Consider the following 17,656-nt stretch of genomic DNA (forward strand, 5'->3'; position numbering starts at 1 on the left):
CCTGTCTTATACCCTGAGTGATATAAAATTCTACCTACTGTAGCTCAGAGACTTTATTTCAATTTAAAACATTTCTCCCAAATCCCTTGTGTACTCTAATTCCCCCGCATTTTAGACATTAATTGGTACAGTCGAACATGACAATGTAACCTTCACTGCAGAACTCCTCTGAGACTTAAAACATGACATTCCTGTTCTAAAAGTGGTGACAATCAGCCATACCATCAGGATCATTATTGTGTATCGTCTTTCACTCAAGTTGAAAGCTGATAGTTCAAAGCCAGTAGATACAGTCTGTGTATCTTGGGCAGAGGGAATTGGAGTGGATGCTCGTGAGGGGGAAAAACACTGAAAAATAAAGGAAAATCAATATTAGGATATAAGCCAAAGCCCCTAATATTGGGACGTCTGGTCACTCTAGTGGGAATGCAGAGGGATGAAGAAAGGGAGGGATTCAGGGGACCAGAGGATGAGCAGGAGCAGAGGAGGAGGGGAAAAGGAGCAGGAATTAGGATGGGGGGTGGTTTGTAGATTCCAAGGCCAGAAAGGACCATTGTGATCACCTAATCTGACCTCCTGTATAACACAGGCCATAGAACTTCCCCCAAATAATACCTGGAGTATATCTTTTAGAGCAATGGTTTTCAATCTGTGGTCCACAGACCCCTGGGATTTTGCAGACTATGTTTAAGATTTCCAAAGGGGTCTGCACCTCCATTCAAAATTTTTTAGAGGTCTGGAAATAGAGAAGGTTTAAAACTATGGTTTTAGAAAAAATATCCAATCTTGATTTAAAAATTGTCAACGATGGAGAATCCACCATGACCCTTGGTAAATTGTTCCAATGGTTAATTACCCTAATTGTTAAATATTTATGTCTTATTTCCAGTCTGAATTTGTCTAGCTTCAACTTCCAGCCACTGAATCAGGTTATATCTTTCTCGGCTAGATTTAGGAGTCCATTATTAAATATTTGTTCCTCATGTAGGTACTTATAGACTGTAATCAAGTCTCCCTTAACCTTCTCTTTGTTGAGATAAATAGACTGAGTTCTTTGAGTCTATCACTATGAGACAAATTTTCTAATCCTTTAGTCATTCAACCTTCTCCAATTTATCAACATCCTTCTTAAATTGTGTGCACCAAAATTTGACACAATATTCCAGCAATGGTCACACCAGTGCCAAATAAAGAGGTAAACAACCTCTCTGCTCAACTTGATGTTCCTGTGTTTATGCATCCCAGGATCACATTAGCTCTTTTTGACACAGTGACACACTGGGAGCTCATATTCAGCTGATTATACACCATGACCCTCAATTCTTTTTCAGAGTCACTGCTTCCCAGGATAGGGTCCCACATCATGTAAGCATGGCCTACATTCTTTCCTCCTAGGTGTATACATTCACATTTAGCAGTATTAAACACATATTGTTTCCTTGTGACCAGTTTACCAAGCGATCCAGTTTGCTCTGAATCAGTGACCAGTCCTCTTCAATATTTACCATTCCCCCAATTTTTGTGTCATCTGCAAACTTCATCAATGATGATTTTGTTTTCTTCCAGGTTATTGATAAAAATGTTAAATAGCACAGGGCCAAGAACCGATCCATGCAAGGCCCACTGGAAACACAGCCATCAATGACAATTCATCATTTACAGTTGCATTTTGAGATCTATTGGTTAGCCAGTTTTTAATCCATTTAATGTGTGCCATGTTCATTTTATATCGTTCTAGTTCTTTAATCAAAATGTCATGCAGTACCAAGTCAAATGCCTTACAGAAGTCTACCATGTCAACACCATTACCTTTAACAACTCAACCTGTAAACTCAGCTAAAAAAGATATCAAGTTACTTTGATTTAATCTATTTTCCATAAACTCATGTTGATTTCCATTACTTACTTTACCCTCCTTTAATTCTTTATTAATCGAGTCCTATATCAGCTGCTCCATTATATTGACTGATATCCATGTCAGGCTGACAGGTCTATAATTACCAGGGTCATTCTGTTTACCCTTTTTAAAAGTTGGTATAAGATTAGCTTTCTTCCAGTTTTTTAAAACTTCCCCAGTGCTCCAAGACTTATTGAAAATTAACATTAATGGTCCAGCGAACTACTCAGCCAGCTCTTTTAAAATCCTTGGATAGAAGTTATTTGGCCTGCTGACTAAAAATGTCTAACTTTAGTAGCTTCTGTTTAACATCCTCCAGAGAAATTAGTGGAATGGATAGAGTGTTATCTTCACCATATGAAGAGACTATATCATCTGTTTCCCCCCCCACCCCATATAGACAAATATTTATTGACCACTTCTGCCTTTTCTGCATTGTTATTGATATTTCTACCAGTTCCATCTAGCAATGGACCAATACTATTGTCAGGATTCTTTTGTTTCTAATATATTTTTAAAAATCCTTCTAATTGTCCTTAACTCTGCTGGCCATATTTTTTCCTGTGTCCTTTTGCTTCTGTTATCATTTTTCTACAATTCCCAACTTCTGATTTATTTCCATTACTATTAGATTCCCCATTATTCCATTTGTTTTTACTTACACATACACACACACACACACACACTCTCCTCCTCTCCCTCTCCCTTCCCCTTTAAACCAAGCCACTGTTTTAACCAGCACTGGCTTATTCCTTGATTGTGGCTTCTCTGCCATCTAGTAAGATTTTCTTAAATGATTCCCAATTATCAGTCACATTTGTCTGATTAAATTCTTCCTTCTAGCTGATTTAGCTCATAATTGTTTTCAGCTTTGTGAAATTGGCCCCATTAAAGAACCAGGTGTATATATGAATGGTCTGGACTTTATTCTGCTTGCAAGTCATGATTGTTTGTACCTAAGCTACCACTAATTTTTAGTTTTGTGATCAGTTCCTCTTTATCTGTTAGGAGAAGGTCTAATAAAGAATTCTCCTATGAAGGCTGCAACACTTTTTTTTTTTTTTAGGAAATGGTCATCTATAATGTTTAGAAATTCCAGGGATGTTTTGGTACTGGCAGCATGAGATCTCCAGCATATGCCACGCAGATTGAAGTCCCTCATAATCATGCAGTTTATTTTCCTACACATTATAGATAAGTGCAAAGGAGGTGGTTATCTTGTTCCTAACACTGATTTGGTGATCTATAGCAGACACCAACTGTTACTCCATCTGTATGTTTTATCTGTTAGGACATTAAACTGGAAGCACTGAAGATCATTTTCTTCTAAGTTATCAGTGGTTCGGAAACAGGTAATGTCACTGTTGACAAGGAGTGCCACTTTCCCTCCCTTTTCCCTACTTGATCCTTCCTAAATAGGTTATAACCATTGATTTTAATATTCCAAATGTGAGAATCATCTCACCATGTTTCAGTAATGCTAACTAGATCAAATGTCTGGTCATAAATGAGCAATTTCAATTCCTCTTGTTTATTACTCAGGCTCCTAACATTAGTGTATAGGCAATTCAATAATTTCTTCTCTTCTTGTCCTTGATTAATTTTGTTTTCAACATCTCAATTTTGTGCTGAGTGCTCATATCTTCACTCTTTTTACCCTATTAGTTTAGCTCCCTCCTGATTACTGTAGCCAGCCTGTCCCCGAAGTGATTGGTTCCTCTGCTACTGAGTTGGAGGCCATGCAAAGTATACAATCCCCACTCCCCATAGAAAGTGGATCAATATTCCACAAAACCAAAACCCTATAGCACTTACCTAGCCAGCAATTCACTTCCAGAATCTTCTGCCATTTGTCTTCTTTCACTCATGGGACAGGAAGGATCTCAGAGATCACTTGGACATTCTTCTTCAGAACACTTCCAAGTTCCCCGAAGTCATCTACTGTCTGCAAAATATCCCGCAATACAGTGTTATTAGTTCCAATAGGCATCATCACCAATAGTCAACTTCAGAAGCCGATGCAGTCTTAGAGTGGTGTCTCATTTCTTGGCTTTAGGAAATCATCACACTGTCCTGTTGTCTGCCTGTCCCTTGCAAAATGTTCTTTTGATTCTTCCGAGTATGAATCTCCAACAAGAATAATCTATCTACCTCGGACAGTTGGAGACCTCTTTGCAAACAAGTTTGACCATGATCTTCTGCCTCTGGTGGTTACGAACTGCCAGGCTTCCTCTCTGACTTCTCTATTTGATTTCTCGGTGACCAGCTCCCTTCTTCCTTGAACCTGGGGTAACAGTGTTTCCTGGACTGGGCTGTTTAGGACCTCCTCAGCTTCTCTGATTCTCAGTAGTATCTCTACTTGCCCCTCCAATCCAAGAATCTTTTCTTCCAGCACAGCCACCAGATTGCACTTCATGCACATGAACTCCCTTCTGTGTTCAGGCAAGAAAGAGGACATGTCAGGTGATAGAGAGGAAGAGATGGGGACAAAGACAAACTAGTGGCATGGGGCAGAAGAGTCTATAACCACTAGCGTAGACTTTTATCCAAGACTTCTCATATTTCCAACTTCCTATCCGGCTGGAAATGCTGAACAGTATTCCAGTGCTTTTGGTTCCATCTGGAAGTGCAGACAGATGAATGTACTCCCTTTATCCAAACCAGTTTGCCTATCAGTAGTAAATGTCAGTATTGTGTCTTAAGATTTATATAAAAGATCAGCATTCTACCTTTATGTGGAAGTCTCATGAACTTGCTGAGGGGAACATCTGACCCTCCTCACCCAGTGACTTCATTAAACAACCATTTTATTTATTCATCCCAGGGTAAACAGTTTGTAGCTCTGTATAATCGTCTCATTTTCCTTGTCTGCCATGGGTTTGAAGAAGAATCTAAACCTAGTTTCAAACTCTCGGTCATTGTTATCTGTAAATCACAAAACCAGGTGGAACATAAAGGTACCACTTTAGTTCAGAATAAAATATAGCTCTTGCTCAGCTTATGCATGGTAGGACGTAAGTGTGTAACATAGAGAGGTAAAAAAGCACAGCATGCCTGCACTGTACACGGTACCTCCTGAAGGAAAAACTGATCAGTAGCAAGTAGAATGGCTAAGGAAGCATTTTAAGTTTTTGTTTTTGTTTTTACTTCATTAAAGGAATAGTCTTGTGACAGAACCTAAATAGACAACCTGCCTTTAGTATGTTAAAATCAAGAGGGGAATGGGATCTGGATTTTAACTGTAAATAAATAAAAATCATCAGCTTTGTTCATTTTGTAAAGTCACTTATGAATGAATTCATGCATTTGCAATGTTGTTTTCCTGATGGGAAACAGCCAAGAAAGGAAGTACAAAAGAACTGAAAAATACTTGATCCTTGAAATGTCCTTAATATCTCAAGTGTGATATCCATAATGATATCATTAGTATTATTTAGTATGCATGTAGACCTTTGTATGTTAAAACATTACTCTAATGTTCACATTTACAGCTGTTTAGAAAATGTCAAACCTTTAGGATTTTAAATGAAAAATAGAATACTTTCTGCAAAATTCATTTTATGTTAAAAAATTCCCTATGTTTTTATCAAACTTTTAATTTTTGGGACTCTCATTAATGCAAGATTTTCAGAAAATTTTTAAATGAATTGATCTTTCTGTGTCCCTTCTCATATAATTTTTAAAGGAAATTTGGTTTCTATTTTTCTGATTTGGTAATTGATAGAAGTGATTATAAGCTTTCCTCCAGAACTAAAGAGAGTATGAAAAAAATGTTGGTGCAGCAATGCTAACTCCCATTTTAACTACCAAAAGAATAAAGCATGCACTAAATATATTTGGCCAGAGTTCACTTTCTCTTTCATTAATCTCGTCTGATCAACAGCTTCACAATGTTAACCTTGCAGTGGCTTTGCTGACAGATGGAGGTCTTCTAGAGTTTCCTGTCAATGCTGAAGGTGAGTCATAACATAGTATTTGTTCTGGAAGAGAATGATTCTTGGTCTGGTTCATGAAAAGCTAGGATAATCAGCTAGAGAATCTCCTCCAACATGACAACCGCGTGTTTCATAACATTTCCTTTGCTACACATCTCCTGTATATATCTCATATTTTAACACTAAAAAAAAGTTCTGTTGTTACAATACCCACAGTTTGGTAAGTTAACACCATTGAAACCAAGAATTGGTCTAAGATACATCAGTAGTTGCTGAAATTACCACGTAGGAGTAAGTGTGTTGACCTCATTGCCAAAATTAGGATGTGAATGGATTAGTAGATTTTTAGAGACAGAAGGAACCATTATGATCATCTAGTCCAAGCTCCTAAACAACATAGACTATTCAATTTCACCCAGTCATTCCTGAATGAAGCCCAATTACTGTTGCTGAACTAGAGCATATATTTTAGAGAGACCTCAAGTCTTTATTTAAAGATGTTAAGTGACGGGCATTTTACCATGTTCCCCGGAAAGCTGTTCCAGTGTTAAAAATGTCATCTTTTCCCAGTTGGGTAGTCCACTCATGGACAAGATTGGGGTATGTGTACACATGAAAATATGGAGAGGTCATCTATCTTTACCTATATTCCTATTGGGAACCAGGAAGTGGGCGAGCAGAGACCACCCACTGCTAAAGGACTACCCCCCCCCAGCCTAAGGGGAGGATCCACAGGGCCTGGAAACAAAATAATTCAGGGGGACAACTAATGAAATAACAGGGATGAGAGTGAGGTCAAAGGGTCAAACAAAGGTAACCTGATGGGGACACTGAGCAGAGAACCCTGGACAGCACTCACTGCTCCTCGAAGGCATCAAGTGAGCCAGTGAACGCCACCCAGAGGAACTCTGCCTGGATGCATGAGTGGATGGAGGACTGGAAATAGGCCCCACAGTCACAGGAGACCTCATTGGTCAACCTCCTCTCCTTGGTTTTATAGATGGCCGTTTTAGCCAGGGCCAGGAAGAGGCTGACCAGGAGGTCCTGTGGCTTTGTGGGGCCACGGTTGGGGAGTGCATAGATAAAGAGGTGAGGTGAAAAGTGCAGCCAGAAGCATAAGAAAATATTTGTGAGGAGGCGGAATAGGGGTTGCAACCTGGTGCACTCCAAGTAAATGTGCTCCAAGGTCTCCCTCACACCGTACAAGGGGCATGTGTCCGGGACTATAAGCATAGGTATCTTTACCTATATTGTTGGATAGAGCCAATCAAAAAATGGAAGGTGTGGGAATTATGAAAAATTTTGGTTATTTTTTTCATTAACATTTTGTTTTGGATGGTTTTTTCCAACCAGCTCTACTCATGGGTAGCTGTCATTAATGTCAATATGAGTGATTTATGAGCATGCAGAGAAAAATTAGAGCCTTCATGCCCTATATATGGAACTTGGATTTCAGTGAACCATTCTAGTTAAACTGGGAAAGCCAAATCTGTGAAAGCCTCTGGGTATACCTTTTCTGTGAGTGGGTTAAAAGCATTGGCCATCCATTTCTCTAAATGTGGAGGATTGCCTCAAATAATGTCTACTGTTGATTAATGTGTATCATTTATGTACAGCTACGTAGGCCAGATCCTCAGCTGATGAGTATTGGTGCTTAATGGAACTACACTGTTTACACCAGCTGAAGATCTGGCCTACTGGTCCTACTGCAGGTCTATGTTCTGTACAAAACGATACATTTACATTACTTTAAGAGGAGCAGCAAGCCTGTCTCTCATCGTGTGGAAGAAGTGGTAGTTTGCATACATATTGATGTATTAACTAGCTAAAACCTTTGTCAAACATGCGTTGAGGTTCCTTAGCGGTACCTCATGTACTTCCAGAATATGGATGTTAGCAGCTGAAAACTGCAACCTTCAAAAAGCAGGAAACACACACCACAGAACAAAAAGCAAACACTACAAAGCCAGGAAATGAAGAGTTAAGGCAATGTCTGCTACTATTCACATTATAATAGAATCACAAAAATACAGTTATCAAGTCTTATTAAATTATCTGCTCTGCAGTCTGCCAGTGAAGAATTGTTTCTTATTGTGTATTACTGATCCTTATTTCAATGTGGTACAGTGGTAAAGGACCCTTTTTCTTCTTCTAACTCATTTAAGAAATCAAGAAAATCTGATAGCTTTACATTTCCTGTTTTGGTTCTTGATTTAGTTAGATTGTAATTTGGGAAAAGAGAAAGATTACCTTCAGTGCTTTGACATTTGCAGTCTTTCTATCTCAAGGATTTCTAATGTTTTCCCAGCAGGCTTGTTTGTTTCTTCTGTATCCACAGATGTCGTGAACAGAGATATGAAGACTACACTGCAGGTTTTGTACTGCTTGTATTCCAAATACAAGACCAAAGAAACATGAAGAGTGAAACCAAGAACTAGATTTTCTTGCTAGCATATTCCGGGTTTAATTTTCAATCCCTAGCTGTATGTTTGCCACTTTGCACATGCCCACACCCAATATGACACTTGTTGCATTAATATGCTTTTAAAAGCATGTAGGCATGCAAAGTTGCAGTTATATAACTTGCACTATCTATAATAAAAGTGTGTGTGTATTCAGGGACCAGTGTTTTTTGCTGTTCCCTGGCTGGGAATTTTGCCACAGAACAGAATCCACCCCTTGCTTCATCTAAGGCCCCAAAAAGCTGTAAAGACTAGTCAGTGTGCTTACCCCAGCCCCTGGCTTCAACCCCTGGCTTTTTTACCGGAGAGGGAGCTGGAAGTCATTTTTAGAACTTTGCAACTGTACTTGCACTGAGGTGGCTGCAGCACCATGATGGAATTGGAGTCCATAAGGGGGCTTGAAGCCCATAATCTAATAACTCCTATACTACATTTTCAGGCAGGATGATGAGGATAATAATTTTTAAAAGTGGCTAATGATATGAAACTTGGCAAGATGTGAAATGTCTGAAAAAATCTACTTGCTTGCCTGCCTCTTAAAATACGTTTACATTGGAGAGATTGAGAACCCTATGCAGGCCATCCACTGTACACTATTGTGGATTTCTCCCAGTCCTCTGCACCTCCTACAAAACCATGAAAGAGCCCCCTTATTTGCCCTGTAATCTAGCACAAGATTGTGGCCTACTGCACCCCTCTTCTCCCTGCAACTCTTGTGCACCTACACATGGCCAGCCTGAATACTAGTCTCTGCACTACCTAAGTGCAAGGGGAGAGGCTAACGTGACTCCACCGTCCCCCTTACAAGGGTGCATGGGAGGGTGGGTTGGGGTGTGGCTCATTCTATACCTCTAACACTCAGAGTCCAGTGCTAACGGGAGTTTATAAAACCTGTTTTTAGCTGCTAGTTCTTGATTGTGCAGTCTGAAAGAGATCCTTAGATGGCAATATTGATAAATCTTCAAGTTCTGGCTTTGACAAGTTATAATTATGCAAAACTACTAAAGAGGAGAGTTCCACAAACTGCCATGAACATCATAATCCCATTTGCATTGGCAATAATTATCAAGATACATTTTACAAAGGAAAATCCAATGTCTGGTGCCAAAAAGTTACCAAAAAAGAGCATCCTGCTTCAGTAGTAAAAGTTAAATAAATAGCTATTCCAAAAGATTTATATCTGATGTACATCGTTGGGTTATCTCATGTATGAATCTGTGAAGGTATCTTGTGTTACTCTCCTGGTGGGCTCCAAACATCTGATGGGGGAAGAACTTAAAAGTTTGTGTTCTTTATTCACTGGTACTTTTACCAGAACATTACATGAAGATTAGAACACAGATAGATTACTGAGAATAAAGAAATAGAATGTCCGTCACAGAGGGATTTAATGACTGTGGGGACTGGTACTATGATATAGGTACAGGCTTTTGCTATTAAGTAATTGTTTAGAATCCAGCCCATGTTGCTAGTGACTGGAAGTCATTACTAGATGATGTATATTTCGTGGCCTATGTGAAATGAGTTGGTGATCTCAGTCCAGCTAGCTAAGCAGTAGTCTGTATCACAGAAATGACCCTTTCCTACTTTTAACATCCCTATTTTACAGATGGAGAAAATGAGGCACAGAAAGGTTAGCAAGTTAGTGCAGAGACCAAGAATATGACCCATTAGTGCTGGCTCACAATCCCTTCCTCCAGGAAGCACACCTTCAAATTTTCCCTTTTCTTTTCTCCAAAACATGTCTGTCCATTAACCATGTCCCCTCCGTCACCAGTTCAAGAGTGCAATTCCCGCAGCTGATCACATAAAAGCTCTTCAAATGTGTTGTTCTGAAATGAATGAAGGATGTTCCCTGTCTTGAAAATTGGAGATGGTCCTGATTTTGGAACATTTTGCACTCTTTCATAAAAGGGAAGTTCCAATAAATAATGGAATGGAAGGTGGGGGTGGAGGGAAGGCAAATATTTAGATTTCATCTCATAGCATTTAAAATCTTGTGGTCTGATCTTCAGCTGGTGTAAATAAATACAGCTCTTTTGAGAACAATGGATCAATTTATGCCAGATAACTATCTAACTCCTGAATAGGTGGATGGACTATGTTCTCCTTTCCACCTCATGTTCTCGTAAGCCCTTTTGTAATGAGTAATCTTTTTATTTTTACTGTATGTTTTCAAAAGGATGATGACTAATGTGGTTGAATCAGTAACTTTAAAATAGAGGTTGAAAATGAATATTTTAATGTGTCTTTCACACTTTGAGCCAATTCATAATGTGTATGATGTATTGGAATACTTTGATAAGCATGGGTCTGATCATAAAAAACCTATGTCTGATTCATAAAGCATAGTAATCCATCAGACAGCTACTCATTCCATAACTTCCTAGAGAAGTATGTACAAGTGCACTACCTATGTATGGGACACAGTCATAGATTTGTCATGGGTTGATTAGTAAATACAGAGTGACAGTGCTAAAGCACATATTCCATCAGCAGGGAACTGTGGAAAGGAGAATTATTTATTATTATTCTAAGATGTTATTTGTGCCTGGCACAACCAGGACAGACTTGTTCCCTTTTTTCTCTTATGATTATCAGTCAATAGAAGAAAAACAAGACTGCTTGTTCTGTATTAACTGTCAAATGTATCGTGACATTTTAAGTATACCATGACATGTCCATATTGGGGCATTCAGTTGCCTTGCCATATAATTAAATATACAAATGAAACTGTTCTGTAATTTTTAAATCCTAGAAATTAAAGCATTCCCCAAGGGGAGAATTGGGTGTGCTACTAGAATTCTAATCTATTCTGTTTTCATTACACCATATAAGTAGGCATATAAATTGAATTATGATGGGTTGAAGACTGGCAAGTATTTCTAAGGAGCCAATGGCTCTGAGTCTATCAAATAATTTTAGAAGACAGAAAAAATATTGCACTGTGCTATTAAATATTCAACAGGTGATCCAAGATGCTGCTAGTAGGGTGAACGCTAAACAATTCACCCCATGCAAGGTGTTATCAGCTTGTTATATTGTCCTCATTTTAAAGATAGGTACACTGAGGCAGAGAAGTGACTTGTAAGTAGCTACACAGTGAGCCACCAGTGAAGACTTGAGCAGTACTGACAGGGTCCTAAGCCTCACTCCCACCCTTATTCCTTTAGGTTTTACTGTCTCTCAAGCAGATGTACTGTCTAGCAGACAGCGGAAGAGAAGAGCAGCACTGGGAAGAGAATCTCTGAGGACAGGAATGTTGGCAGCAGGCCCAGTTACCCAACGTGCACTCAGTGCACTTGCACAAGGCCCCCATCTTGTGGCAGCTGGGACTTGTGAGCCAGGAAAGGGGCGGGGCATTGTAGGGGGTGAAGGGCAGAGGAGGGTTCCCTCTGCCTCGTGTGGCAAAGCCCACAGGCTGGAGCAGGGAACCAGGCCAGACCCATGGGACAGGGTCTGGGCAGGCTTACTTTCCAACACCTCAGGGGCCTCCATCCTATGGGGCAGGACCTTAATGTCTCCCATCTCCCCCAGGGGCAGAGAAGATGTGCAGAGGCTCGATTTCCATTGTGCATAGGGCCTCAAAATTCTTTAATCCGGGCACTGGCTGGCAGGAGGCCTGTGGAAAGAAGGGCTGATGGAAAGGTGGAGTTACTGTGATGCACTGATTGTAAACTTTAAGCACAGGATACAGTGCAGGTCCAAAAGCATCTAGACTTGTTATAGAATCAAAAGGAAAACAAATAGACATAACTAATTTGAATACAGCAGGCTCTGTAAAACTCATAAGATTGGGATTCCTGGCCCTCTACAAGACAGGAATTCAATCATCTCTCCTAAGAGCTACTTCCTATGGGACTCCTTAATCACTTCTGAACTCCCCAGTGTGGGGACAAACTGCAATAGAAACCTCTCCCAGCATGCTTTCCAGGTAGCTGGCCCTTTAAATTTGGGAGCAACAAGCAGCTGTAGTCCTAAAATGACCATTATATGTTTGACTGCTGAAGGCAAGCACCTCTTTTCCTTCTGGAGGTAAGTATTCTTTTTTCTCCTTTTCTAATTCTTGAAGAGATGGTTTGTCCCCAGAGTTACCTGCCACCACTTCGTTAGCAACGAGGTTTTAAACCTTAGACATCAGTTTATCAAAGTTTCCCCTCCTCCTGAATTCAGAAGAAAGATACAACTTCATTGCTCTAAGGACTAATAGCTGTTCTGAGTTTTTGCATGCTTTATTTTTCAAGGAATTTATTTCAGAATTAAAAATAAGTGGTGATATTATTAGGGAGGCTGCAGAAAACAAAGCAGAAGAAAGACCTTGCTACATCGTCCCCTCTATTGATGCAGAGGTTGGTGGATCTCACACGGAAGCTCAGATTTCCAGAGAGGACACAAAGAGAGAGAGAGAGACTAGACTGGGGATTAAAGTGAATCATAATTCAGGAGCATCGCTGAAGATTAAAACCCAAGGAGATCTTTTTCAGCCAGCAGGTTGTTGAATCTGAAATTGAAAATAAAAATCTAATTTTTCCCTCCTTTGTACTTTGGTTTAAAAAACATCAGAATACCTTTTTTTCATTGATTGTTTTTGTTCACAGCTCAGTGACTGCAGGCTCCCAAACTTGGGTTTTCTCTCACCCCATTAAAACAAGTGTGTCCTGAGCCCCTCAACTTCAGCAACTAAGCAAAGTAGAAGGCTTTAAGGATTTCATCCGGAGACATTTCTAGAGAGCCTTTCTCAAATTAAAATCTATGACTTCTCACCCAGCCAGGTGGAAAAGACCCATAGCCTCTGAAATTATATGAAACAAGGTAAGTATTAAGTACAGTAGGCCAGAAAATGATTTTTTTCTCAATGGAAAATTTGGAATTTTTGGTGAAAAATTAAAAATAAAAGTATTTTGATTCTGAAATAATGCCTCATGGGTACCCATGCTTCAGGCTCTCCTTCTGCTCTATAGGCTGGGATTCCTGGTCACACTACATCTCCCATGATGCACCATGGTCTCCCTCTTGGTGAGGGGTACATCATGGAAAGTCATATGACTGCAGTGCATTATGGGAGATGAAGTCTGGCTTAGGAGCCTGATCCATAGAGAAGAATGGGAGCATGAAGCAACTGAACCGCAACTCTGGTGAGGCACTGCAGTGGCATTTCAGGAAAAAAATATTTCCGGTTCTGGGTATTCATTTCTTTGACAAAAAATAAAAATTTTCCATGGCCATTTTTGGTGAAAACTTTTAGTTACAAACCTTATTTTCCATCAAAAACCTGCTTTCATAGAAAATTTACATGAGCCCTATTCTGTATCTTCAACATGACTTGTGTGCCATCGCACTCCAATGGATGCAAATTTATTCCTGGTTTTGGATGTCTCAAAGGACTACCCAAACCATTACGCATTAGCCCTGGCTAACTTCAGCATTATCAAAATTGAATGTTATCTGTCCATGCCCCAACATAGTAGATCTAAGTCATGTCTTTCATATGACATATGGTGGGGATGGGATGGGGTGCTCGTGGATCACATGAGAAAGCAAATAGATTCCATTTTAGTTTTACCTCATGATTCAATGTAATTAATACCTCTGGTCTCAAACATTTTTTCTCTGTATTTGTCAGCTTTTATGATGGACTTCATATTACTTTAATGGTAGTGAATGTAATTGGCTGAACACCCTTTGAGACTGAAGCCCCCAGTTTACCACCAGGACACTTAAAGCTCAGGTAATGGCAGTGCAAACTCCCTTCCTGATGCCCTAGAAAATGAATGTACCTCAAATCAGTATTGGTGAATCCAACTATTTACTTACCTACAGGAATAGCCCCAGTAATGGACTAGTTGGAATGATAAGAAGGCAGTTCTGGCTCATGCTCCCTTAGTCCTTCATGGTTCTGATAAGATTGCTGACCGGGTGTGTTGTAACAGATCGCTTTCAAGGGTATAAAAAAGACAAGCCCTAACATTGTTATGGAAGGGCTTTGTCTAGGATGCTTTGCCATGAAGCTAGAAGGTTGGAAATTGCTGTTGAAACTCCTTTCAGTGGATCCCCACAGCAGGAATTTTGACTCTGGCCCATCTCTAATTGAGAACCCATGTAAAACACATACCTTGTACTTTCCACAGAGCAGATGGTGCAACAGGCTTTACTGACTGCAGTCAGTAAAATAACAGATTGTCTAGAAAAGTTTGTTCACTCTTGGCAGACAGTTGAATCTAGAGTGAGGCATGTTGCTTAAGCTTATTATACATTTAGGCAAAAGTGGGCAGCCAGTGAAATTTTTGTCATTGGCTTTACTGAAAGCTCCTTAAACTAAAAGAGAGAGATGTTGGAAGTCGATTCATGTTAAAAGATTTGGCCAACTATTGGATGTATGTGTGTGTGCCCCCTTTGGAGAAGACTTGTGGTATTGTGAGTAGAAAAGACATTTTTGTATGTGTGGGACTAATGTACTTGCCAGACTTTTTTTTATTTTTTAAGTATAGTGGAAACCTCTTACTCCTAGTGTGTCACGTTTCAAAAGTTTGTAAAACCCATGCTTTGTTTCCAGTATTGTATATGAGAAAACTGAGCTTTTAAATTTATTAAAAGTTAGGTCATGTATATTAATTCTCTGTCACAGAAGCGATTTTGATTCTTGGAAGGATATCTAGGTCAGTGCAATTAAGTCTTTAGCCATGTCTGTGTTGGTATGTTTAGCTTTTTAAGAGCTTTCTGTAAAGCTCTACAATGGCAAGAAGCGAGTTGCTGTGCGCAACAAGTTTTAATGATCCTGCATAACCTAGGAAGTGTACTAATACTCTTGAGCACCATCTACTGTCACATTATCTGTTAAGTGACTCTTATGGAGGCACTGGGGAAAGACAGTGAGCCTGGTTGTTTGGTCTCCCTAATCCTAGGTGAATGCCCTAAGTTCAAGACCCTGCTGCAGTGACTATGTATTTATATATAAAAAGTGGAAAAGCTTCAACAGGAGAGACTGAGAAACCCCAGGCCAGAATACTCCCTAGTTCGGTGGCTAACCAACTCTCTTGAAATGTAGGTGATTGTAGCCAGGCGGGGCACTCACTGCCGTAGCGCCACCTGCTGGTCAGTCTGGGAATTAGCTCATCTACCTCAGGAGTGCCCTCCTCTGGCCGGTTCTTTCCCTGCCCTTACCTGCCCCTCTGCAGTCCCTTTATCTCTACCAGTTCAGGCCCCACATCCCTCCTGGACCACAGTGTCCCTTACCCCATGGCAGTGTCCCCACACTCTGGGTCTCCCCTCTCAGAGGAACCCCAACCCCCTATACCCACCTTGCCTCAGTGGCTACTGCCAGTCATCATCGAGCCCCTTCTCTCAGAGGCAAACTGCAGTCTGAAATGGTCACTCATCACTGGCAAGGAGGTTGGACCTGCTGCCTTTTCTTGCCCTCACTGCCTCCCTGCAGCCCTAGTACCTCCTCAAGCCTTCACTCAGGCGGAGCTACAAATAGTCAATCAACCTTGGCTCTGGTGCAGAGCGGGACAGGAAACAAAGTCACTCAGCTCCAACCTGCCTTCAGGTGGGGCTGCAAACAAAGTCAGTTAACTCAAGCTTTCCTTCAGCTAGCCTGAGGGAGGGGGAGACTGTCACCCACCACTTGGGTGGCAGGGGGGATGCAGGCCCTCCCCCTCCCCTGCGTCCCAGCCCAGGGCCCTAAGGGTGGTGGAGGAGTCTGCCACCACATCAGTGAGTATCCAAACCGCAACACGCTGAGTCACCCTCTGCCAGCATTGCAGCCAGACAGTGGTCTACTATCCCATGGCCACTTGCACTCTCCCCATCCAAGGGTACCTGCTGGTCTGGTGAGGTAAGGTGATCGGCGGGGGCCTCAGTTGCCAGCAGAAGCTCTGCCAGAGTTGGGCCAGCCGGTGGTCCGGGCCAGTCGTCTGTCTTCTGTGGGGTCAGGTTGTCTAGGAGTCCAGGTGGTCCAGTCGTCTGCACTCTGCGGGCCTTTTGCCACCTCACAGCATGAGTGCTTAGGGGACACGTCTATCCCATCCAGTGGCTGAGCCCTTACTGAGCTTCCAGGTCCCACCTTTATACTTCTGACCCCACCCCTTGGCTTGCAGGGGCAGAGCTAGGAGGTAGGGCTCCACCTCCTAGAGGGGGTGGAGCCACCCTCTTCCTCTGTGTTTGGGAAGGGTCAGTCCACCTCATTACAGTAACCCATGTTCAAATTCCTTCTCACGTAAAGAGCAGGGAGGAACTGAACACTGGTTTCCTAGGACCATAACCTTGGGGCTAAAGATTATAAGGAAGGGCCTCCTCCTCCTCTAGTCATTCTTTACTTCTGTCAAAGTGCCCAAAAGTTTAGACTTGACATGGCTTTTTTGGCTTTTCCATTTGCCAAAAAATATTTTAAAAAATATAAATTTAAAAAATTGTTTTCAGTTCAACCCAAAGTAAAAATTGTTTACAATTTTTTTGGACTTGTCAACAAACTGAAAAAAGCCATTATTAGCAAAGCTCAAGTTGATTCCCTGGTTAAAGTTGTGTCAGAAGTTTTCAGGTTAATAGGCTCTTTAAACCTTTATTTTGTAAAAATCTCATTGAAATGACAAAAAGCAAAACGCAGAATACAAACTTTGAGCATGACTTTAATTTTCATTGTTGGCTGATGAAAAATGAATTGATAGAGTGAGCCTAATGTGAGTAAAAAAAAATTTGATGACAAATCTGCAGTGATGCAAACACCATCAGGAAAGAAAACTGAGAGTGATTGACGGAACCCCTCCCCCAACTCTATAGCCTAGGGGGAAGTTACTTGAGCTGGGAAAGAGGAGACTAGGACTTCACATCTTAACTCTTCTCATAGCTGTTTACATTTCCATGCAATTTACTACCCTTATTTTTAACTGAGGCCGTGAACCCCCGCAAGAAAATGGTCAGGAAAAAGCTGCCGAAAACTTTCCTCTACCATCCTCCATTTTTAATGTAAGTTAGCAGAGAGCTTATGCAAGGTCACTAGAACGACAAACTCCAATCTTATCCGCCGCAGCCCACTGCCATTTTGAGACACTTGTTGAAAAACAGAAATTACAGGTGCAATCAGAAGGTTTGTTTTTTTGTTAAAGATAGCACAAGGTGAAGGGGTTAGGCTAGAGCACATATTGAAATGCAGTTCGAACAAAGTTTTGTCCTTTCTGTACTGGGTAAGCAAGCCATATTAGAAACCTTTCTTGATCTGGAAGCATAATGCAATAACATATAACATGGTGCTGTAACAGAAGTTCCTGATCCAGTATATTATCACACATATGGTAGTAGTGCCTAGAAACCCCAGTTAGGGGCCAGGACACCATTGCACTCTAGGCTTTGTGTAAACACTGAACAAA

At 40.8% G+C, this 17,656-nt stretch overlaps 2 protein-coding genes across 5 annotated transcripts in view; both read left to right on the plus strand.

The window, feature by feature from the left end:
* PARVG (parvin gamma) overlaps positions 1-9,465 on the plus strand; it is a 31,644-nt gene extending 22,179 nt beyond the window's left edge. For 2 of the 3 annotated variants that reach the window (XM_050925016.1, XM_050925013.1), the window contains 2 exons: positions 5,781-5,853; positions 8,171-9,465. In XM_050925016.1, coding sequence (XP_050780973.1) covers positions 5,781-5,853; positions 8,171-8,250 — 153 coding nt within the window. In that variant the 3' untranslated portion in view covers positions 8,251-9,465. Of the gene's footprint in view, positions 1-5,780; positions 5,854-8,170 lie in introns of those variants that run through there. The other variant, XR_007769648.1, reaches the window with a different exon arrangement.
* Positions 1-17,656, plus strand: part of PARVB (parvin beta) — a 219,384-nt gene that overhangs the window by 143,783 nt on the left and 57,945 nt on the right. The window contains exon 14 of one of the 2 annotated variants that reach the window (XM_050925040.1): positions 6,327-6,336. The exons of the other annotated variant lie outside the window; for it this stretch is intronic. The gene's annotated coding sequence lies outside the window, so the exon portion shown is untranslated. Of the gene's footprint in view, positions 1-6,326; positions 6,337-17,656 lie in introns of those variants that run through there. 2 annotated transcript variants of the gene reach the window in all.

The sequence above is a fragment of the Gopherus flavomarginatus genome, chromosome 1, assembly GCF_025201925.1.
Source record: "Gopherus flavomarginatus isolate rGopFla2 chromosome 1, rGopFla2.mat.asm, whole genome shotgun sequence".
Taxonomy (NCBI): Eukaryota; Metazoa; Chordata; order Testudines; family Testudinidae; genus Gopherus; species Gopherus flavomarginatus.